At 50.1% G+C, this 20,079-nt stretch overlaps 5 protein-coding genes across 5 annotated transcripts; 3 read left to right on the top strand and 2 right to left on the bottom strand.

Moving 5' to 3' along the window:
• Positions 1–235: 235 nt before the first annotated feature.
• TGAM01_v200792 (vacuolar protease A precursor) lies at positions 236–1,557 on the bottom strand (the record flags this gene model as incomplete). The annotated part of the gene is made up of 3 exons (XM_018809346.1): positions 236–1,170; positions 1,239–1,392; positions 1,459–1,557. The coding sequence occupies 3 exons, from the start codon at positions 1,555–1,557 to the stop codon at positions 236–238; spliced, it is 1,188 nt and encodes a 395-aa protein (XP_018657412.1).
• Positions 1,558–8,582: 7,025 nt separating this feature from the next.
• On the top strand, positions 8,583–9,566 carry TGAM01_v200791 (hypothetical protein; the record flags this gene model as incomplete). The annotated part of the gene is made up of 2 exons (XM_018809345.1): positions 8,583–9,476; positions 9,552–9,566. 2 exons carry the CDS (start codon positions 8,583–8,585, stop codon positions 9,564–9,566), a joined length of 909 nt encoding a protein of 302 aa, XP_018657411.1.
• Positions 9,567–11,026: 1,460 nt separating this feature from the next.
• Positions 11,027–13,263, top strand: TGAM01_v200790 (hypothetical protein; the record flags this gene model as incomplete). Its single annotated transcript, XM_018809344.1, has 2 exons — positions 11,027–11,082; positions 11,136–13,263. 2 exons carry the CDS (start codon positions 11,027–11,029, stop codon positions 13,261–13,263), a joined length of 2,184 nt encoding a protein of 727 aa, XP_018657410.1.
• A 1,034-nt stretch (positions 13,264–14,297) lies between these two features.
• TGAM01_v200789 (flap endonuclease 1) lies at positions 14,298–15,629 on the top strand (the record flags this gene model as incomplete). Its single annotated transcript, XM_018809343.1, has 3 exons — positions 14,298–14,396; positions 14,468–15,034; positions 15,108–15,629. 3 exons carry the CDS (start codon positions 14,298–14,300, stop codon positions 15,627–15,629), a joined length of 1,188 nt encoding a protein of 395 aa, XP_018657409.1.
• A 635-nt stretch (positions 15,630–16,264) lies between these two features.
• Positions 16,265–18,011, bottom strand: TGAM01_v200788 (acyl-CoA dehydrogenase; the record flags this gene model as incomplete). Its single annotated transcript, XM_018809342.1, has 3 exons — positions 16,265–16,758; positions 16,814–17,836; positions 17,897–18,011. The coding sequence occupies 3 exons, from the start codon at positions 18,009–18,011 to the stop codon at positions 16,265–16,267; spliced, it is 1,632 nt and encodes a 543-aa protein (XP_018657408.1).
• Between the last annotated feature and the right edge of the window lie 2,068 nt (positions 18,012–20,079).

Genomic DNA, 20,079 nt, shown 5'->3' with positions numbered 1-20,079 from the left:
ACAATGCTAAAGATTGAAAACAGTATCAATTTCTGAATATCAAGTGAAAATTAGAGCAGCAAAACAAGTACCCGTGTTCCATTATATTACATAAACGGCGCTGCAATCTTGATCCGTACACCTCGCAGTACTATATAGGCAAAGGCGCTCAATTAACCAAAACTGCCTTCTGACAACATATAAGCTGTGCCCATCTTAGCAACACTTTCATTCCACTGTGTACTATATTATTCGTTTATTTGGCCTTGGCAAGACCAACAGCTCCCTTGCCGAGGTCATAGACAGAGTAGTATCGGCGCAGGAAAGCATCGCCGAGGATGACCAGGGGGCCCACGGGCTCGGGGAAGTCCATGCCCTGGAAGGTAGAAATGCAGCTGCCAGACACCTCAAGGATGTAGTCAGAAGCAGGGAGGCTGTACTTGGAGCCAGCAAGGCTGAAGGTAATGTCAGGGAGGGAGTCGCGCTTGGCACAGTCGATGGTATACTGGCCACCGTAGCCCTTCTTGGCGCCGATCTCAGCATTGAGCAGCTCGGCGATGCCAGAGGGGAGAACGTTCAGGGAGGTACCGGTGTCGAGGATGGCACCAGTGTTCTCAAGCTCGGCGACCTCATCGCCAAAGGCAATGGAGTCGAGGTCAACCTCCCAATAAGCCTTGCGGCGGAGAGGAATGTACTCAATCTTGCCCGAGTAGTGGGACTCATCAACGCCACCAAAGGTAGCCACAGAACCTTCGTCGCCGCTTCCGAGGTAGAAGGCGAAAACAGGCTCATCCAGAAGCTTCTGGTTTACCATCTGGTAAAAGGGAGGAACAATACCGTTGACTGAGATGGTATCGTAGCCAAGGCCAAGAATGCCGTCGAAGCGGCCAAAGGCAAAGGCAAGGCCGGGCTCGCTGGTAGCCTCGGCAAAGTCCTGGCCCTTGATCTTGAGGTCGCCGATAGTGACAACGTCATTGGAGATGAATCCAGTCAAGCTACCCGATCCGTAGTGAATTTCGAAATCGGATCCATTCTTCTTGTACGACGACGAGGATGACGAATCGTACGTGGAGTGCAGGAAGCAGGCAATGCTGTTGCAGGACTGCGAGGGAACCCAGAGGTTGGAGCTTCCCGTGTCAAGGACGACCTTGAAAGTCTGGGGAGGAGAGCCGATGGTGATCTCGGAGAAGTCTATCCCATCCAAGTTAGTAAAGCGGTACACTCGCTTGCTGAAGTAGTGTCATTGCACGTCGACTCACATTGGGCATTCATGAAGTTGGTGACGGGAACTGGGTGGCCGCCCTTGACCTTGGGCACGTTGTCGTTGAACATGACATCGACACGGCTAGTAGGGCGCACGCCCATGTACTTCTGGCCGAGCTGCTGGACTTGGGCCTCGATGGATGAGCCCTCCTGTTGAAAGAGAGAAGCGTTAGTGCTCGTGAGACCGTGCAGAGGCAGATTGGGGCGGATTCATACCAGCTGCTGCTCCAGGGAAACCTTTTGCAGCTTCATCTTGTGGACGCCGGCTTGGGCGGAGCCGACAAGCGCCGCGGCGGCAATCAATGCGCTCTTCATACTGGGCGACACTTGGGACTTGATGATGGGGTGTTTTTGGGATGAGAGGTGATGGATGAAGGATGAGGAGTTGATGGATTGGAAGAACTGCCAGAGGAGAAGGGATGACGAAGCTACCTTTGTAGTGGCGCCAGCAGCAGTAGTGGGAACTTAGATAAGAAGGCGGCAGGCAGCTTAGTACTGGTCGGCCTCTGGTGTAGCATCGGTGGCTGGCGGTGATGCTACCGCTGCTACAGACCAAGAGGTCACTGGACCTGGGCTAATCAAACAGGGCGGACGGGGGGTTAGGCCTCGTGCTCGCGCCGTTTGCGTGCTGTCGCGCCTATTGGTGCCTGTGCTGACGGGCTGATGACGCACGGCGGCCCTGCAAGGGGGCCTTTTGAGTACCGCCGTAGCAGCTGCGGAGGTTCTTTCCCGCCGAGAAAGACAGCAGAGCTACCTCCAATAGCGTACCTGGGTACTTTACCCCAACTTGTTCAGGCCCGAGCCTAACTGGCTGATGGGGCGACGGAGATCAACAAAACGGCATTGTCGTGCCTCAGGCTACATTATTGCCAGTAACATCGCCGTGCAGTATTAGTAGGTACCGATTGGTATTACGGCATCAGGAACGTTAAGACTCATCTAGAATGGGTTTACGAGTGTTGCCTTTGTCTGCCTGGGCTGTAGGTACAGCCTGTGTCCTCCGTTGCCTACTATCTACGAGCTCGAGCTGCAAAGTACCGGACTATGGTCTTACCACTTTACTCCGCTGAGTAAATGCGGAATGGGAGGAAGGCAATCCATCAGGTATTCAACCTCGAGGGAGGATAGAGCACCCGCTACAATGTCGTATTACAGCCACATCAAGGTATCTTAACGACATCATCATCGGGTACCAAATAGTACGCATGATCGCCAATCGAGAGTGAGCACAAACTTGAGTCCATAACGCAGGCACCCTAGCAAACAAGACACAAGGGAGGAATCCGAGTATGAGGTACTGTACATGGAACAGCGCACATGTGAGTACCTGGTACCTTAATACGCAGCTCTACCACAACATTTGTCGCTTGGCGCAGCTACTGCGTCCAAGTAGCTGAAACGGGGATACCCCAGCCTCTGACACAGTTCCGAGGCAAGCCGGTGCTGGAAACCAATAATAGCAACGTGAACCATTACCATCGTCATCCCATACCTCTCTTGGCGACAGGATCATTGACTGTCCCGGGTAACATTTATTACAATCGATTATCCATCGATTTAGCTGGTATGGGGTAGCAACTCTCTGAATGCATGTATTAACGGCTATCTAACTGTATTTGCGCCATATAAGGAGCCCGCTCCTTATTTCTGCCTACCCGGTTGCTCTTTACAGAGACTATGCCTACATTCAGTTTTTGAACCTCCGAGCTGATTTGACGGGGACTTTGAAGATATTTCACTAGCCTACTTATTAGAACCCCAATGAAAAATCTATCTTGTAATGTTTGCCGTCGCTGTCTCTATGTGTAGCCACTTGTCTGTAAGCAGGCAATTACTAACAACATAGGCGAGTTATACGGTCATCACACGAAACTGGTTTTCATCTTCACAAATGACTTCAAACTATCCCAGGTCCAGCAACACCCTAGTCAGTAAAATGTTGTCTATTCATAAAGCCAAACCTCCAAAGCATTTTGACACTGCTCTTTTTTCTCTTCCTTGAATATGTTTGGACTCTCCCTCGCTTGATACTTCAAAGACAGATTGTAAAGACAGATTGTAATCCGTAGAGCGACAGCAGTTTCAAGTCTTTGAACGAATAGAGTCAGTACACGAGTGCAGGTTTCAGTTTACCAGCCTTGGAATGTTCGCTATCTTTCCCAAAACAATGCAAAAGCGTCGGATTTACACGATTAGTTGGTATTGTACCGAGCAGGCTCAACTTAGTAAACTATACGATGCAACCCAAATTTTGTTCTACTGTATTCTGCGTAAAAGAAAGAGGATGTGCCTATCATGGAAGACAAAGTTAAATTGCGAGAAGAAGAAATACAAGAAGAAGAAAGTAAGACATTTGATGATGTATCGTTCTTCTACAATTACCTAGGTAGCGCGATTTCGCGGAGTGACTCTGTTATTTTGAGGAGTATCTATCTCCTAAGTCGATGACTGATATTACGACTAGGAGACCCATTGCCAGTTACGCAAATCAGTGGTGGAAAGTATAGCGTAAGATATTATTTGATATAAACAGCACATGTCTTGGCTAGGTCGACTGGCCAAAACTGATTGAGTCTTTGCTAATATTCGGGAGGACGTTTGGTAACAACGTACATTTATCTTGTCAGGTTACAAATAAAGATGCACAGAAAGCGATGTAACATGTAGTGCAGAAATACATGCTTGGATATAAGAGCTCCGTATTTTGCGAATGAGTGAGGAGGTAGTATCGGTGGTAACGACTGTCGTGTTCTCACAATATATATATCCATATGAAAGAACTGATGCAACGACACGACGCTGTCTATAAAACATTTGCCTTAATAATATTTCGCTCGCTTAGGCACTTTGGGTACGCATTGCTAGATAAGGTCAATATCCCTCTTTGTGACCCTAACATTGCTTAAGAGGTATGGATGTTTACAATAGCAAGAAGCTTTACGAGCGGTCAACTCCTGCAAGAAGCGACAAGAAGATATCAATGTCACCAGGAGTAATTGTTTCTGACCTAAAGTGATGAATAAATACGTTGGTTGCCTCCAATTGCATTCACTCCATGTCCATCTCGCTCTGGATAGCTGTTTATTCCCAGTATACCCACTCATATTTGCCAGTCTCGACGTGCCACTATAATTCCTTTCATTGTCCAGCTATGGAAAATTTTAATGTCCTCTGCGCGATAGAACATACCTCGCCACCATGCATATTTTCCTCAATACAGGCCACCCCATGCCTCCAGTCTTTTGGTAAAGACGTGCTTAGTATTCTACGACGATTGATTATTTGAAGATTTCGTGTCAATGCTATCTCAGTGATAGGCGTTAGTCTCACTTTAGTAATATATGAAATACAAGAGAGTGTGATTGATGCCTTATAGTGGTAGTCCACACCCATCCGCATCTACCTACATTAAGATGAACATAGCATTTAGCATGCCATTAGTGAAATCCATCCCATATCACGTAAAGAGTTATTTTGCATATCACGAAAGTGCGATAGCGTTGGATCATACACCCTGTCAAGTGCCTTACGTATACGGCGAATCTTGAGCATCACCACAATCCATAACTGAAAGGTATTCTAGGGACCAATCGACTTGTCAGGTAAAGTATCTCAAGCATATCTCTATCTCAATGTCACGGCAAATTAGCATCGTCATAACATCATATACCAGCTTCTTTATGTGATTCGAAGAAAACTGCCGTACCTCACAATACATTACAGACCACAAAAACCTGAGGCGAGGTGTTGAATACACGGCTATATAAGAATCAAGCACTTGCCATCAACTTCAAGCTAAACTTTCAACTTGGGTTAGGAATATCGCTCATTATACTGCATGCTGCTCAGCACAGACGCAATAGTTTGCAGATCCCGTTGTATATTTTCTATTCAGGTCTGAGCTGAGGCTTTGGAAACCGCGCATCAAATGCCCTACGCAGAATCCATTGGATTCTATGGAGCAGGTATGTTTAATAAAGTGGGCGATTATTTTTAGAATCCACCAGGCTCTCTCAATATGCACGCAATGCTCCCCTTTTACACGCTTTGTTCAGATCTCGTGGTCAATGTGAGATGAGAGTAACCTAGACTCAAACCACATGGGTTCGCCTGGGCTATTGACCAGTTCTTGACTCCTCATGCTTGTCGCCATTCACGGAAGCTCCGGAGCTTATAACACGGAGGAACCATGTATGGGCTGAAAAATAGTACCTACCTAGTAGCAGTAGATGTTATTGGCACTAGTAGCAGGAACTTCGGCTTCGGAAGGCTTCTTCTTCTTTTTGAATAGGATTTCTAATGCTGTTGGCCACCTGTGGGCTCCGGCTTTACCTTGGCACCTTGGGTACAGGTAGCTGTACTCCGTTGTTGCATCGGGATATCGCTTGGGCGCCGAGTTGGCAAATCCTACACAAGATGGTCCATGCATAGGTATATTACATGATAAGGCAGGCAAATGAGCGGCGTTGCGAAGACGCAAGGACATACATGTGCACGCAGCAAGTCGTGATACCTACTGCACATGAAAAGGGCGACGAAGGGTTTTACATGCGGAGCAAACACCATAAGCAGGTATTACAATACGGGATTTGGTTGTACACGTAGGCACAACGAGGCTCGGAAAGCCGGTTTGTCTTGGTATCCGCTGCTGGTCACCATCGTTTGAAAACACGGATAGCAGTCTTCCTTGGTTGTATCGGTGCTAGCAATGCAATATGCAAAACAGCAAGCGGTGAAGGTGAGATTGTGGCTTCATTGAAAATGCCATCCTTGTGGCCGTGCTAACCTAGACATAGAGGACCCGCAGCGGTGCGTCCTCGTCCATGGCAGAAGAGGGCTTTTCGGCGCAAGTTCGAGAAGAGGACGAGCACCTGTAAAAAACAGGGAACAAGGCGGCATTGACCCTGAGATGATGGCGGCACTCCTCCATCGTAGCGGAGACACACACGTGTTCGGCGCCGAAGAAGAATTTGAGGCTCCCACCTCCAATCAAGAGCAGGCCGCCAAGGAAACATCTCGATCTGCGCCTCGCTACCGTGATGTGCAGCAGGATTGACGAATCGGGCAGCGATGGACGATATGCGTAAGGACATGAAGCAGAGGGAGCTCGAGGCTGTCGCAAGTTGGCACGAAGGAGGGTCGCGCTGTCTCAGCTTTGCGACCATCAAGGCGCCAAATTCGACGTGGCCGCAAGAGAATGAATCAAGAGGGCCTGGTACAGGTACTCGCGGCCCACAATTGCCTGCAGCTCGAGTTATGCTTGCACCGGCCGGTGTCGATAGCGAGTTGTGCGTTGACTGGATAAAGCCACGACATGAAACGCACTGCTCTCCTATTATTATGGAGCCCATGGGCCTCTGCCAGTTCCCTTTTTCGCTAGGCGCAACACGAACAAGGCCTCGGAGGTCGCACGACGACGCATCAGCAGCCGACTCTGTGCCTTTAATATCAGCCAGTTGGTCCGACCCCTGTCGATGGTGGGCGGCCGTTGGAGAGGCCGGGTCCAGCGCGAGAGCAGGCCGCTATTGCCTCAATTTGTCTCGCGGCTCGACATGTTGCAGCATCGCCACGAACAGGACAAATACGGGATGCAGGTGACGGGCAGCCAGCCGTGTCTGCCGGCTCAGGCACAGCAGGTTGCGCAGGTGAGCTAAATATACCTGCTCGTGCTGGCCGCGTCGTTATTCTTGGAATGCCGATGAAAGGAACGGTTGCATTGTGTGTGTGGAAGAGCTTTTGATTGAGGTGGAGTTGGGAAATAGGACGGAACGCCACTCGGACGCCGTCTGCAGGAGCTTCTGAATGTACCCGCGACGCCGATACCAGGCTCGATCCAGGGACGCCGTTAGGGTTTGCGCGCGCGCGCAGCGCTGCAGCACTAACGCGGCCGAGGCACAGCCCCCGTATGCGCTACCTCTGGCGCTGCGCTGCTCCACGCGTCCCTTTTTCCCCAGCCTCTAGCACAGCTGTTCCTGAAGTTTTTTCGTGCTGTTTGGGCGCCACCGTGACAGGTTCGGGCCTTGCAGGCCTAGCCTGTTCGCGGCCTAGCTGGCGGGTGCCGACGCGCTGAGCAGCCCAATAGGCCCGCTGCATTCCAGTATGGCGCCTGCGATTGGCCGGCAGCGGGCAAGGATGCGGGAGACACAAGACTGCACTTGGCCAGGGGCTGGAGCTGCTTTGCTGAGCTTCGCGCCAGGCCCAGGAACGAGATGTTTTTTTTCCCTTTGGCGGATCGCGGGCACTGCATTGCTGTGGCGGTACCTGCAGGCAATATTTTCTCCCTGCATTAGTGGCAGGACGTGCGAGTGCGCGATGTGCTTTGGCGCAGCAGCGTCAATATTGACAACAGAGAGGGGACGGAGAGACTGGCGAGAACACCAAGGGCAGCCCATTGAGCACCAGCCATCAATAGATCTGCCACGATGCCAGCCTGCGATACATTGGATTTGAGGCCAATACTGTTTGGCGCCCAGCAAGTGCTATCGATTGATTGATGCCTGTCTGGTGAATCACAGCGCCAGACCGGCGTCGTATCCCCCCAGCCCCGGTACCTCAGCGGCCTGCAGCGTCCTGTACGTGCATTTTGTAGCTTCCGGAGTAGGCACTCGCACGCAGCCAAAGCGCCAGCCGGGCGGGCCAGCGCACTAATTTCCCCTTAACCACACCAACTGGCCTAATCCCAGCTCCCTGATCCGTGTATGAGTACCTGGCGGTACGTACTCTGCTGCCACGACCCGGCGCCCACCCCCCAGGCCGTCCTGCTTTCCTTGGCCGCCCCCCCAAATCTGTCGTTTCTCCTTCTCGTCTCCTCTCCCTTTCAACAAAACAAGTCACGCCTCTAGGACGCTCGTTCCAGTTCACTCCTTCTTTCGACGAAACCGACTCCCTACAGCATTTCTCAAAGCCCATCGGGTCAAAGAAATCAGATGCAGTCGGTCTTTGCTCTGATATCTTGAGAAATTCCATCTTCCACCAGCAAAAGGCGTCTGTCTGTCGAGCCTCTCGTTTCTCGTCCTGCCTCTCGCCGCCGAATCCAAGTCATACGACTTTTTGCCCCGACCAAAGCAGGTCCGTCGAATTAGAAACAAGACCAACTCGCATCATCGCCAAACAAAGGCGTACAGCCGCCAGAGCCCATCAGCCTTCTTCTCCTGCCAGAGTCTCGTCTCTTTCTTTATTCTTTGACAAACTCCCCGGTGGAGCCAGCCTGATATTAATCATTTACTTCTGCCTGTTTCGAATCGACATTCAAGCCGTGGCCTCCACTCTGAGGCTCTTTTTTTTCCGACCTGATTTTACTTTGACATCTCTCTTCTCTTTCACACGCTCGTTCTATCAATATGAAATCGTCAACAATCCTTTCCGGCGCCTTGGTGGCCGCCTCTCAGTTTTGCACAGCTCTCGGCGCTACCCCTGTGAGAGCCGATGGGATTAGCCATGTTGTCCGAGCCAATCTCCAAGTGCCATCACAACAGCCTGTACCAGGCGCCGATCGATCGGCGGGCTGCTGGAGTTCCAAGGGAAACTTGACGGAAACAAGCGGCGTGGACGCGACAAAAGTTTCTTCCGGCTCATGCAACATTTTGTGCAAATCCAAGCAGTTTCCTGTCACGGGACTGCAAGGTGCCAAGTGCTTTTGCGGAATGCTTTATCCTCCCGCGGATGCTGTGGCTCCTGACTCCAAATGTACTTACGCTTGCCCTGGCTTTGGTAACGAGGCTTGCGGCACTCTTGGAAACCCAGGTTTCTTCAGCCTATGGAACACTGGTATCAACATCGATCCTCCCAACTATACGCCTCCATCAACGACATCGTCTTCTTCTTCTTCTTCTTCCACCAGCTCGACGTCATCTGATGCCGAGAAATCTTCGGCCGCCGCCAATCCGTCAAGCCCGGCTACTCAATCTGCAGAGCCAACTACATCAGATGCTCCATCGGGAGGAAAGAAGACCAACGTTGCTGGTATTGCTGCGGGCACCGTTGTTGGTGTTGTCGTCCTGGGAGGTCTTTTGGGAGCTGCCTTTTTCACCATGAGGCGCAGACGGAATGCCGAAATTGAGGAGGAACATCGCCGCAATGCCGCCGTCAATGCCTTCATCAACGGCTCCAAGCCGCCATCTACCAGTGGTAGCATTTCCATGACCGACTCTCGCCTCGACCCCGTCATGGCCCATCGCAGGCTCAGTGATGGCAGTATTGCAGACAATGAGGACTACTCTCGTCGTATCTTGCGGGTATGTTGTGGTTGCCCGCACTAGTGGCTCACTTATAAACCTTGAGATTTTTGATTAGCTAACGATTTTTCCCAGGTCACCAACGCATAAGCAAATAGCCACAAATCCACTTAACGACGAGCGAATTTGCCTTTTATTTGGCCTCACCAATTTCTCCTTCAATCATGGGCATTTACGGCGTTATCGGGATGGTAGCTCATGTCCATTTGGTTGACCCCCCCTCTTGGCCCAATAGCCAAGCGGCGTTTTGACATTTTCTCTTTCTCTTTTCTTTATTTCAGGCGTAGGGATAGATTTTTACTACACAGGGAAATGAATGAGTTTGGCCATCTTCAACATCATACACCCGGCTTTCCCTACGCCGTCCACTCCTTATGTGTCCGATTGACTCTTACAATTTAATTTTTTTTGGCGATTAGAGAGCGAGGAACGCAGCGGCATGAAACTCCTCGTCTTCACAACTTTTATGAAGAAAAGGGGAGGCGCAAGGCTGCCCGATTAGCACGCTTTGCTTTGTTGGCCCAGCGTGTTTCTTTTTTTTAAAACAATTCCCATTTCCAGGAACCTCCTGTGTATAAACTTGTTGGCGTGCGGAGAGAGAGGCATTAACCGAGCTATCGATGCTTCGGGTGTATGTATGAAAGAGATAAAGGCCAGGGACGTGTGTTTGTGTGTGAAGGAGCTAGAAGATAAAATATGGTTGCTAACTGAGTTTTTTACTTCCTTGTTTCTTTTTTTTTTTCGGACGTGGGCGATGGATCTTGGGTGGGAGTGTGTAGGTAGGGATTGCGCATAGTAACCAAGTACCATCATGTCAAAACAAAAAAAATTATTCATTGAGATTGTGGGCGCTATTAATCGCTCTACTTAAACTATTTGAGAGTGCAAATATGCTCTTTTGGTAGATGATGTATTCATGGACTACGCCTAGCAGTATGATGAAATACTGTTATTGATGGTATTCCATGGATAATGGTCAAGTTCAGTTTCTTCTGGTCGATGGATAGTAGCAGTTGTTTTAGTATGATATCACCTTTGACTCTTTTTTGGTTTGTCTATTCTCATTCTTGACTCTTTCTATATGCGAATTGACATCTATAATCTAATGGGTAGGTAGATAACATGGTGAAGAAGAGCATGCCACGATTGATAAGGAATGCCAAGACTAATGACCGCCTATTTGAAATTGAAGCTGGGTGATATTAGTATGAGTATAATATAAACTTCTCATCATTTCTTCTATCAAGCATACCCAGGCATAATTAGGTCTACCATGGAATACGAAGCTTAGTTTTCAGGGTAGAGGTCGAAAGGTGGCTGCGCGCATCACGTGATATAGATGTCCAGAGCTTCTCTACTGCTAGCATGTCGCGTTAAGGAAAAGTTCCCATACAAAAGCACCATCGAAAACCACCAAGCACTATCTACGTTGCAAATTAGCTGCACACGATGCATTAAGACCCCCAGACGCGAAAAAAAAAAGACAAACAGAGCTTCTTATAGTCTTGCTCTCACCTTAGGGTGTGTGGCAATAATCGGATCGTCTCGCAATGGGCCCTGCAGTTACGCCTAGAATACGTCGAACGGCGCAGAATACACAGTTTACGTGAGTCTGCGATAAAAGCATCGCTCAGTGTGAGACTAATGCCAAGATTACAGATACAACTTGTCACGCCGAGTCAACGATGTCCAGACATACCCCGTCCAATCCCCTCAGGGAGCTACCATATTAATCTATGGACATGACAACGGCGTAACTTTGGTCTGGCGAGGCGGTCGACGTTTCAAAGCTTCCCAGGAGGCCTCGAAGCAACCGACAAATCATAAAGAGCAGAGAAATGGAGCTTCCGAAGACTCTGTCATGATTATTGATTCAGATGATGACGAACCGCCGGCGAAATCACAGACTGCCCAGAGCTATGTCGACAAGCCCGAGTTCGAAGACACCATCGAACGGAATCCCTACCCCGAAACTATTCAGACATTGGACCTAGCTTTCGGGACGGCTGTGTTGAAAGTTGCTGTAATGCCTCTGGTACCATGTTCTTCAGCTGAAGCGGCATCCAACGGCGAGCCAATCTTGGCCGAAAAGATGGTATTCGCGGTGTCCTGCGCCACAAACGATGCCTATCTTGTCACTTTGCCCTTGACGCCGCCCTCTCCCCAAAGCAAGGCGCGACCGGAACTCAGAGCAGATCTCTTGGCTGGGCAAGCTGGATCTGGGTCCTGGGGCGAATCTCTGACGCTTCTTGGTGGCCAGACAAAACACAGCGACGGTCTAGCCATCACTCTGATTGCCCCCAGATCTATCGAATCATCAAGCAAGGCGCCAAGGGCAGTGGTAGCCGCCTTCTCAAGACAAGCATCTGGCGTTCTGCATCTGTGGGACATCGCGTTAGAAGACAAGATGTCTTCCCAACGGCCAATTGAGCCCTTCCAAAGCGAGTTTCTCCCTGCTCCACTCACTAGCATCTCATTCAACCCCACAAATGCTTCACAGCTCCTTGCGGTATCGTCACCTCACGCTGTAAGGATATACGATTTTGCGCAGCCATCATTACCCCCGGACTTGGATGCCCGAGGACCCTTCCCGGCTCAAGGCTCGTGGCTGCTCTCATTATACCAGCCATTTGCCAAAATCTCTTCCTCACGCAAGCCAATACTGGATGCCGCATGGATAGCTCATGGCCGGGCAGTCTTCGCCTTATTAGCAGATGGCATGTGGGGTATCTGGGACATTGAAGGCGCGAAACCGCTGCAATCGGGAGCCGCTATATCGAGTAAACTGAAATCGGGTGTTCAGGGGGCTGCCTTGACTGCCTTTAGTGTCTCGGGATATGTTGAGGGAACAGGCGCACTACGCACCATTGCGACGCAGCAGAAAGACAAGCACGCTGGTGACTTTGCACCTATGACGCCCCATACCCGCAAACAGGCCGCCACGTCATTGAATGCCGCCACAAGCCTCGATCGCCTATTTGCAGTTCGTGGAGGTATAAAGGTCATTGGGCTTCCTTCAACTCCTGGCAAAGCACTCCAAGATGAGAGCTTAGCTCTGTGGATAGGGGGGCTAGAACATGTCTGCGTCATTCCAGGGGTGTTGAGATTCTGGGATTCACAACTACGAAGAGGATCTGGTGGCGGCGTCAATCTATTCAGCGGTGCTCAACCCACAAGAATGGTCAAGCTGGTTGATCTTACCACTGGTCTTTTAGGAGAAAGATGTTGTGGAGTTGGTCTGATTCCGGATACTTGCAATAACGATGACGATAGTCCCGACGATGGTGGTCTCCCCGTTGACGTACTCATCCGAGGAGAATCAAGAATAGTCATTGTGCGAGAAGGAGAAGACGGCCGAGGAAGAAAGATTGGCGACGTCGTTGCTAGCCGCAGGAAACGCCTGTTTTCAAGAAATGAGAAATCGGAAGCCATCATAGTTCACGGCAAGCAGGACCGATCAGCAAGCTTGTCATTCAACTTGAGTACTGTGAAACCGGGAACTCTTAGGCATAAGCAGGCTGTCAGAGATGAGCTTGAAGGAAACGGGAACGGAAATGGAAACGGAGCGACTGATAGATCGGATGACGTGCCAACTCCGATAACTCGATCGCGCGCCGGCTTTGGATTTGCTGATACTTTGAGTGCAGCGGCAGACGTCACATCTGATTTCACTGCCCGGAACGTGGAAGCGGAAATGCTTGATATCATGGAGATTGATCAAGCATTAAATAACATGGAGGATGATAGAGGCAGCGGGAGGAAGAAAGTGTTCTTTGAGGAAGACTGATTCTAATTAGACATTTCAAGGCGACTGATGAGAACAGGAATACTAGCGGCATTGTCGAATGACAACTTTGAAATGTGCCGAGATGGCACAGTGTACGATACCCCGAACTAATAGGATATTTAGGGACGGCCCAAGAAGCCAGCCCATCGATTTTTCCTATGGTGAAATGCCTCGTTCTATTCTCCTCTTGCTTTTTTCATATTTTTTTTTTTTTTCCTTTTGAATGCATGTGACTGAACAAGCTCCTCATTCCCGAGGATGCTTGTGTTCCGCACGGCAAGGTGGAGCGCAAGGCGAGATTCATCCTTGACTGCTCTGTATTCCGAGCGGTAGATCAAACACTTATACTCGATGGCATCTACAAGGGATAGGGAGAGGAAGGGATTTATACAAATGACCATTTGCTTTCCTGATCTGAGGGACGCCCTGCTATCTGCCGTCCGCTCACAGTTGCGTCTTGAAGGCTGCTGGCTGTTGAAGATGGTGGGGGGCGTGCTTCCTTGGTCAGGTGGTGGTGACTGTCGAGACATTTTGATGGATGAATATAATGAATATCTACCGTGGCTTTATTGTGAATTTGTTATTCTAATATATATATATATATATACACGTGTCTACTTTCTAAAGATAATAAACCGAATTCACAATACATAGGGGCAATCTGATCATAAAATGCTGCTACTTCCAACCGTCTCTGTTGCTTTTGATGCTGTTGCGCGCTGGCTGCCTATCTCGAAAAAAAGTGGAAACCACTTAACATGCCGCTATTTCATTCGCGAATCGGCGCGTCATTCACCACCACCTTCAGCGCGTGTCCATCGTCTGCCATTAAATAGTCCTTCTTTTTTCTCCATTTTCTTCAAGAAGATTAGGCAGCCGCACGATTGCTGAAAGAAGGCTCTAGAGCTAATTGACAGCTGGTGGAACCAAGCGAGCTCTTTTCTTTCCCTCTTTCTCTCTTCTCTTCGTGTTACTCTCCTCAATACGAATTACGGCACCGTTAATTAGCTTCTGAAGACAGCTCCGTCGCAACCATGGGTATCAAGCAGCTATTCCAGATTGTCAAGGAGGAGGCTCCAGATGCCATCAAAGAGGGCGAAATCAAGAACCAGTTTGGGCGCAAAGTTGCTATTGTGCGTTGCCACAGCTTTTGTCCTTCCTATTTTCGTGGTGGGCTGCCGTTGCTAATCAGCTATCTGGATAGGACGCCTCCATGAGTATATACAGCTTCCTGATTGCTGTGCGATCCGACGGCCAGCAGCTCATGAACGAGAGCGGCGAGACAACGTCACATCTGATGGGTATGTTCTACCGCACGCTGCGCATGGTGGACAACGGAATCAAGCCCCTCTACGTTTTCGACGGCGCACCGCCGAAGCTCAAGTCTGGCGAATTGGCGAAGCGATTTCAGCGCAAGCAAGAGGCTACAGAGGGCCTTGAGGAGGCCAAGGAGACAGGTACCGCGGAAGATGTCGAGAAGTTCTCTAGGCGAACGGTTCGAGTTACGAGAGAACACAATGCCGAGTGTCAGCGCTTGCTCAAGCTCATGGGCATTCCGTACATTATTGCACCGACAGAGGCTGAGGCCCAGTGCGCAGTCTTGGCAAGAGCTGGAAAGGTGTATGCTGCGGCGAGTGAGGACATGGACACTCTGTGCTTCAATACTCCAATCTTGTTGCGTCACCTTACTTTTAGTGAGCAGAGAAAGGAGCCTATCCAGGAGATTCACTTGGACAAGGTGCTGGAGGGGTTGAACATGGAGCGAAAGCAGGTATGTGACTCAGGGTGATATTATACAACCGAGATACGCAGTGAATTGTCAGCTAACACTGGATAATTCTCAGTTCGTTGATCTCTGCATCCTGCTAGGCTGTGACTATCTCGACCCGGTCCCCAAGGTTGGCCCCACCACGGCTCTGAAACTGATCCGAGAGCATGGCTCTCTGGAAAAGGTTGTCGAGGCCATTGAAAAAGATAGCAAGAAGAAGTACACGCTGCCAGAGGACTGGCCTTACAAGGACGCCCGAGAACTATTCTTCAACCCGGATGTGCGCCAAGCAGACGACCCCCTTTGCGATTTCAAGTGGGAAAAGCCCGACATGGAAGGGTTGATCACATTCCTCGTCACCGAAAAGGGATTCTCCGAGGATCGCGTTCGTAGCGCAGGCGCTCGGCTCGAGAAGAACCTGAAGAGCTCTCAGCAGGCACGTCTAGAGGGGTTCTTCAAACCTGTTCCGAAGAGTGATGCGGAAAAAGCTGCGCATAAGCGCAAGCTGGATGAGAAGAATGAGGAGAAGAAGAAGAAGCTTAAGCTGGAGAAGAAGGAAAAGGCTGCGGTCAAGGCAAAGCCCCGGGGTGGAGCATAAGTAATCTTTGCCAGAGAGCGTTTTAAGCTGAGGTGGAAAGTAGTACGAACAAAAAAGATTCGACATCAGATCATCTTTCAAGTATACCTGGGTATATCGGAGAGGATCGGATGTCTGCATTGGCGCTGGAACCTGAAGATATAGGGCATTTACATGGGCTTGGGGGCTTGTCTTTACAAGAGCAGTATTGCGGAGTTTTTGGCGTGCAATGAGAGGGTATTACGCTCTATGTCATACCTACTTATCTAGTATTTGTGTATTTTTCCAAAGTCTATCTGCAGAGGTAGATTCGTTCAATGAGATTAGAAAGAGTGAAACTATGCCACATCTTATTTGCTGGTGGCGTATATGAAAATGTACACGAATGAGTTTCCGTTGAACGCGGCATTCATTGATTTAAAAGTGTAGCGAGTGATTGCATATTGTAAGAATATTATGGTTCATTCAATCTATAGGTCGCTCTGTTTGCGATATAGTAAACAGAAGCTATTCATACTAAAAGACCCTGCAAATAGCAAATAGTATATCTCAGAGAGATGTAGTCGTACAAATCATATATACACGGCAATTCCAACATTTTTGCCTCGACTCCAAAAGCCATGTCCAAAAGTCATCCGAATTCCATTATTCTCCCTTTACAGCTTCATACCCATGGCCTTGGCAACTCTCAAAGATTGTCTCATGCTAAGATCCAGCATGATTTCTTCAGAGCCACCGGGAATAGCATAGGCACGAACGTCGCGGTACAGACGCTCGACCTTTGCGCCTTGGCCACCACGGGAGTAGGACAGACCGCCAAAGATCTGACTGGCCTCACGGGCGCAGAACTCAAAGGTGACGGTGGCCTGAGCCTTGAGGCCGGCAATGGGCCCGCCGAGACGGAGCATAGCTTCAGTCTCGCCCATCTTTTCGCATTGGAAGATGAGGTTCTCGAGCCAGTTGTACGAGGCCTCGATCTGGCGGGCCATGTGGGCGAGCTTCATGCGGATGACGGGATGCTCAATGAGCTTCTTGCCAAAGGTGCGGCGCTTGTTGGCGTACTTGACGGACTCTTCGTAGCAGACGCGGGCGAAGCGCAGGGACTGGATGATGATGCCCATGCGCTCGTGGTTGAAGTTGGTCATGATGACTGAAAGGTTTATGTTAGCAAACTCATTGGAAGCACAGTATGTGTAGGCACTTACCTCGGAAGCCCTGGTTCTGCTTGCCGAGCAGGTTCTCAACAGGGACCTTGACATCCTCAAAGGTGATGTAAGTGGTGCCGGAAGACCAGACACCCTGGCAGTCCATACGGCGAGTCGAGACGCCGGGGCCGCGCTCAATGAGCAGCAGAGAAACACCGTTCATGCCCGGGCCACCAGTCCGCACGGCGGTGGTGAAGTAGTCGGCCCAGATGCCGTTGGTGATCCACTTCTTCTCGCCGTTGACGATAAAGTGCTTGCCGTCCTCGCTCAGCTTGGCCTCGCAGGTGAGGTTGGCCACGTCGGAGCCGGCATCGGGCTCGGTGATGGCCAGACAGATGCGCTTGTCACCGCTGAGGATGCCGGGGCCGAGGCGCTCCTTGAGGGCCTTGGAGCCAAACTTGAAGAGTGGCGGGCCGCCGATGCCGAAGCCTCCAATCAGGTTCCAGACGAAGCCGCCAGAGCCTGTCCGGGACAGCTCGTCGGTCACAATCATCTCGTGGAAGAGATCCCACTTCTCGGGGGGCACGGACTTTACGCCCGCGGGCACGAAGTCAGTCGGGTATTTGATGCCTAGCAGACCGGCTAAGTAACCTCGGCGACCCATCTCCTTGTAAATCTCCTCGGGAACACGCTTCGCCTCATCCCACTCGGTCACATGAGGCTCAATGTCAGTCTCAATCCATTGGCGCAGCTCGGCGCGCAGGGCGGCATGGGTCTCGTTGAAGTAAGGCGAGTGGTAGTTTTGGTACCAGCTGGGGTCGGCGAAGGGGATCTGGTCGCCGAACGCCTCGAGAGGCTCTGAGTCTTCCTCGCTGTGGCTGCTGCTGCTACTTGAGGCCTTGACGACAGCCTTGGGAGCAGGAGCGGGAGTGGGTTCGGGCTTGGGCTCGTCCTTGGGCTTGGTGTCGAGGGCGCCGACCTGGAGCTTGGCCTTGTACTTCTTCAGGATGCCCTCGTTGTGGTACTTCCAGAATTGCTTGGAGGCATCCTTGCCGGCAACACGCTGTAGAATCTTCTTGCCGCCTGGAAGCTGTTAGCATTTGATAGACATTAATATTCTATGGAAGAAAGGGAGAAACTCACCAGGGTGGTCTTCTTGAAACTTGGTCAAATCATAGACGTCGCCGTCGACGGTGATGTACAAGCTGTCAGGCTTGTTGTGCGAGGCAACCTCGGCAGCTGTGAATACCTTTGTCATGGTGGGAATTATGAAAAGAAGAAAACGACGAAACACGGTTGTTTAAAATAGATTAGACGTAAAGAACAAAGATATGGAGAGAAGAAAAGGAAAGAGAAAGATGCTGAATTGCAGACAAGAAACGGTATTTAACAATCCCGTCGGCAAATGTCAATCACATGCTCCGACACCCCAAAACCAATTGCGGCGCGTGTCTTTGATTCAGCTTATAAGCCACTGAAATTCTACATGTACCCTCCAAAACCAGCAGTCCGGGGCGCTGCTCTCAGGACTTGTTAGCTTTTCCCCCACAAAATCCCCCGTGCGCGCTCCGCAATTCACGTTGGGCCTATCCCGGCGCTTGCAATGGCAATTCACATTCTGTTTGCCTTCCTACACTAGTACCAAACGCGAAAGACGTCGTTGTCATGTGCTACTGCTTTTTTGAGTCGTGACAGGTTGTTAGTTTAGAAGCATGTGAAAACAGCCATTCTAAAACAAAACGGACTTGCTGATGTCATGGAGGTTTTGAGTCGCCGACGTAGCCGCAACCGCAGCCGTAGCGGAGCCTGGGAGATGCCGAGGCACTGCACATGGCTAAATTCCCCTTTGGCAGTGTGGCAGCGCCCGCTCTGGTCATTCCATGCAACGCGCTCAAGTCTACTGTTATCTGTGTTTGCTGTTTGCCTATTTCCACTTGAGGAGTGCAAGAGCCATGCAACGAGAACAAATACAATGGTGTTATTTTCACTAACCAGGAGGTTTGAACATGAGCCTTGTAGCTGGTGCAGGAAGAATGCGTTGTTGAGAAAGCAGAGCAGGAGCCCAGGCGGGAGAAAACAGGCACTGAGAAGCGCCTGGCTCGGTCCAAGCGCTTTACTTTGTCGGTAAACGGTCCCTTTTCTATCGACTGTTACAAGCTCCTTTCTGTAGACGAGGAAGACAAAAATGATTGTGAGGCAATAAGGGAGAGTCCACAGGCCGAAAAGAAAACACCGGCCATGGTATACTAGGTAGTGAATGAAAAGGGCCTTGAGCGGCGTACGCAAGGTACTAAACCACGACCATCGTATAATCGTCTACTAAAGGCAGGGAAAACAAGAAGTCGCAAGGCGGTAACACACATGCATTCCGTACTACCAACTGCTTTGTGTATATACCTCCTACCTATCAATATTACTAGGTCGCAATATTAGATAGGTCTCATAGATAACTTGTGAGACTTCTCGCTCCTCTTTCCATGCTCAAGATGGATGCTAGTGTATAGGTAGGCACCTAACATAACCAAGCCCCTAGAATACTTACGTGAAGAGATTATATAATGCAACCAATTGCTTCAATGTCTCATATTATCGATACGAATGTCCCTTCTCCCGGCTGAGAGGCGTCCTCTGAGCGGAGAAGGTACCTGCTCTCTTGTACTATCTGGGGTAGGATGCAGCTGCTTAGAGCCTAACTTGTCAGATAAACCAGGGGCATGTTTCAATCGCATGCGACTGCCGTAATCTTTCGTCTGCACTTGTAGTTTAATCCAACCTCTTTTGTCGCCCATGGCTCTGTTGGAATATACACCAGGCACTGAGATAGTCAGTAGTCAGACAGCTAAATGACATTGAACCTCAATGTGACATGGGCCTCTATATATGCGTCTAGAGCGGCGAGGCAAACAAGGCGACGATTTTAGGAGAGGCTGAGGCCGGACCTGAGAGCCCCGCTATCACGTGACTCACACTAAAACGACCGCTCTGCAACTCAGTTGCTTCATCTGCTTCTTATCTATCAGGATCCTTTCCAATTCTCAATTCTCTCTTCCATCTCATACCATTTCCACACGATCATAGGCCTCTGTGCCGCAATAATTCCCAAGCGACTAGACAAACGGCGATACTGTCGACACTCAACAACCCGGGCTCCTTCACCACTGAATTGCCTGCTTCCCTCTCCTCCTCTCCCTCTCCGCTGCTACCCAAGTCGTATCCTTTCTTCAAAGAACAGGTTCGACTAATCCGCTTCTTCGACTATACACCATCAAACACAAGACCGAAACAACAACCACATCCATCTCGCAACCTTGAAGTTGCAGGGCCCG

This window comes from Trichoderma gamsii, assembly GCF_001481775.2.
Source record: "Trichoderma gamsii strain T6085 chromosome Unknown Scaffold_2.2, whole genome shotgun sequence".
NCBI lineage: Eukaryota > Fungi > Ascomycota > Sordariomycetes > Hypocreales > Hypocreaceae > Trichoderma > Trichoderma gamsii.
This window is presented reverse-complemented; position numbering and strand designations above follow the sequence as displayed.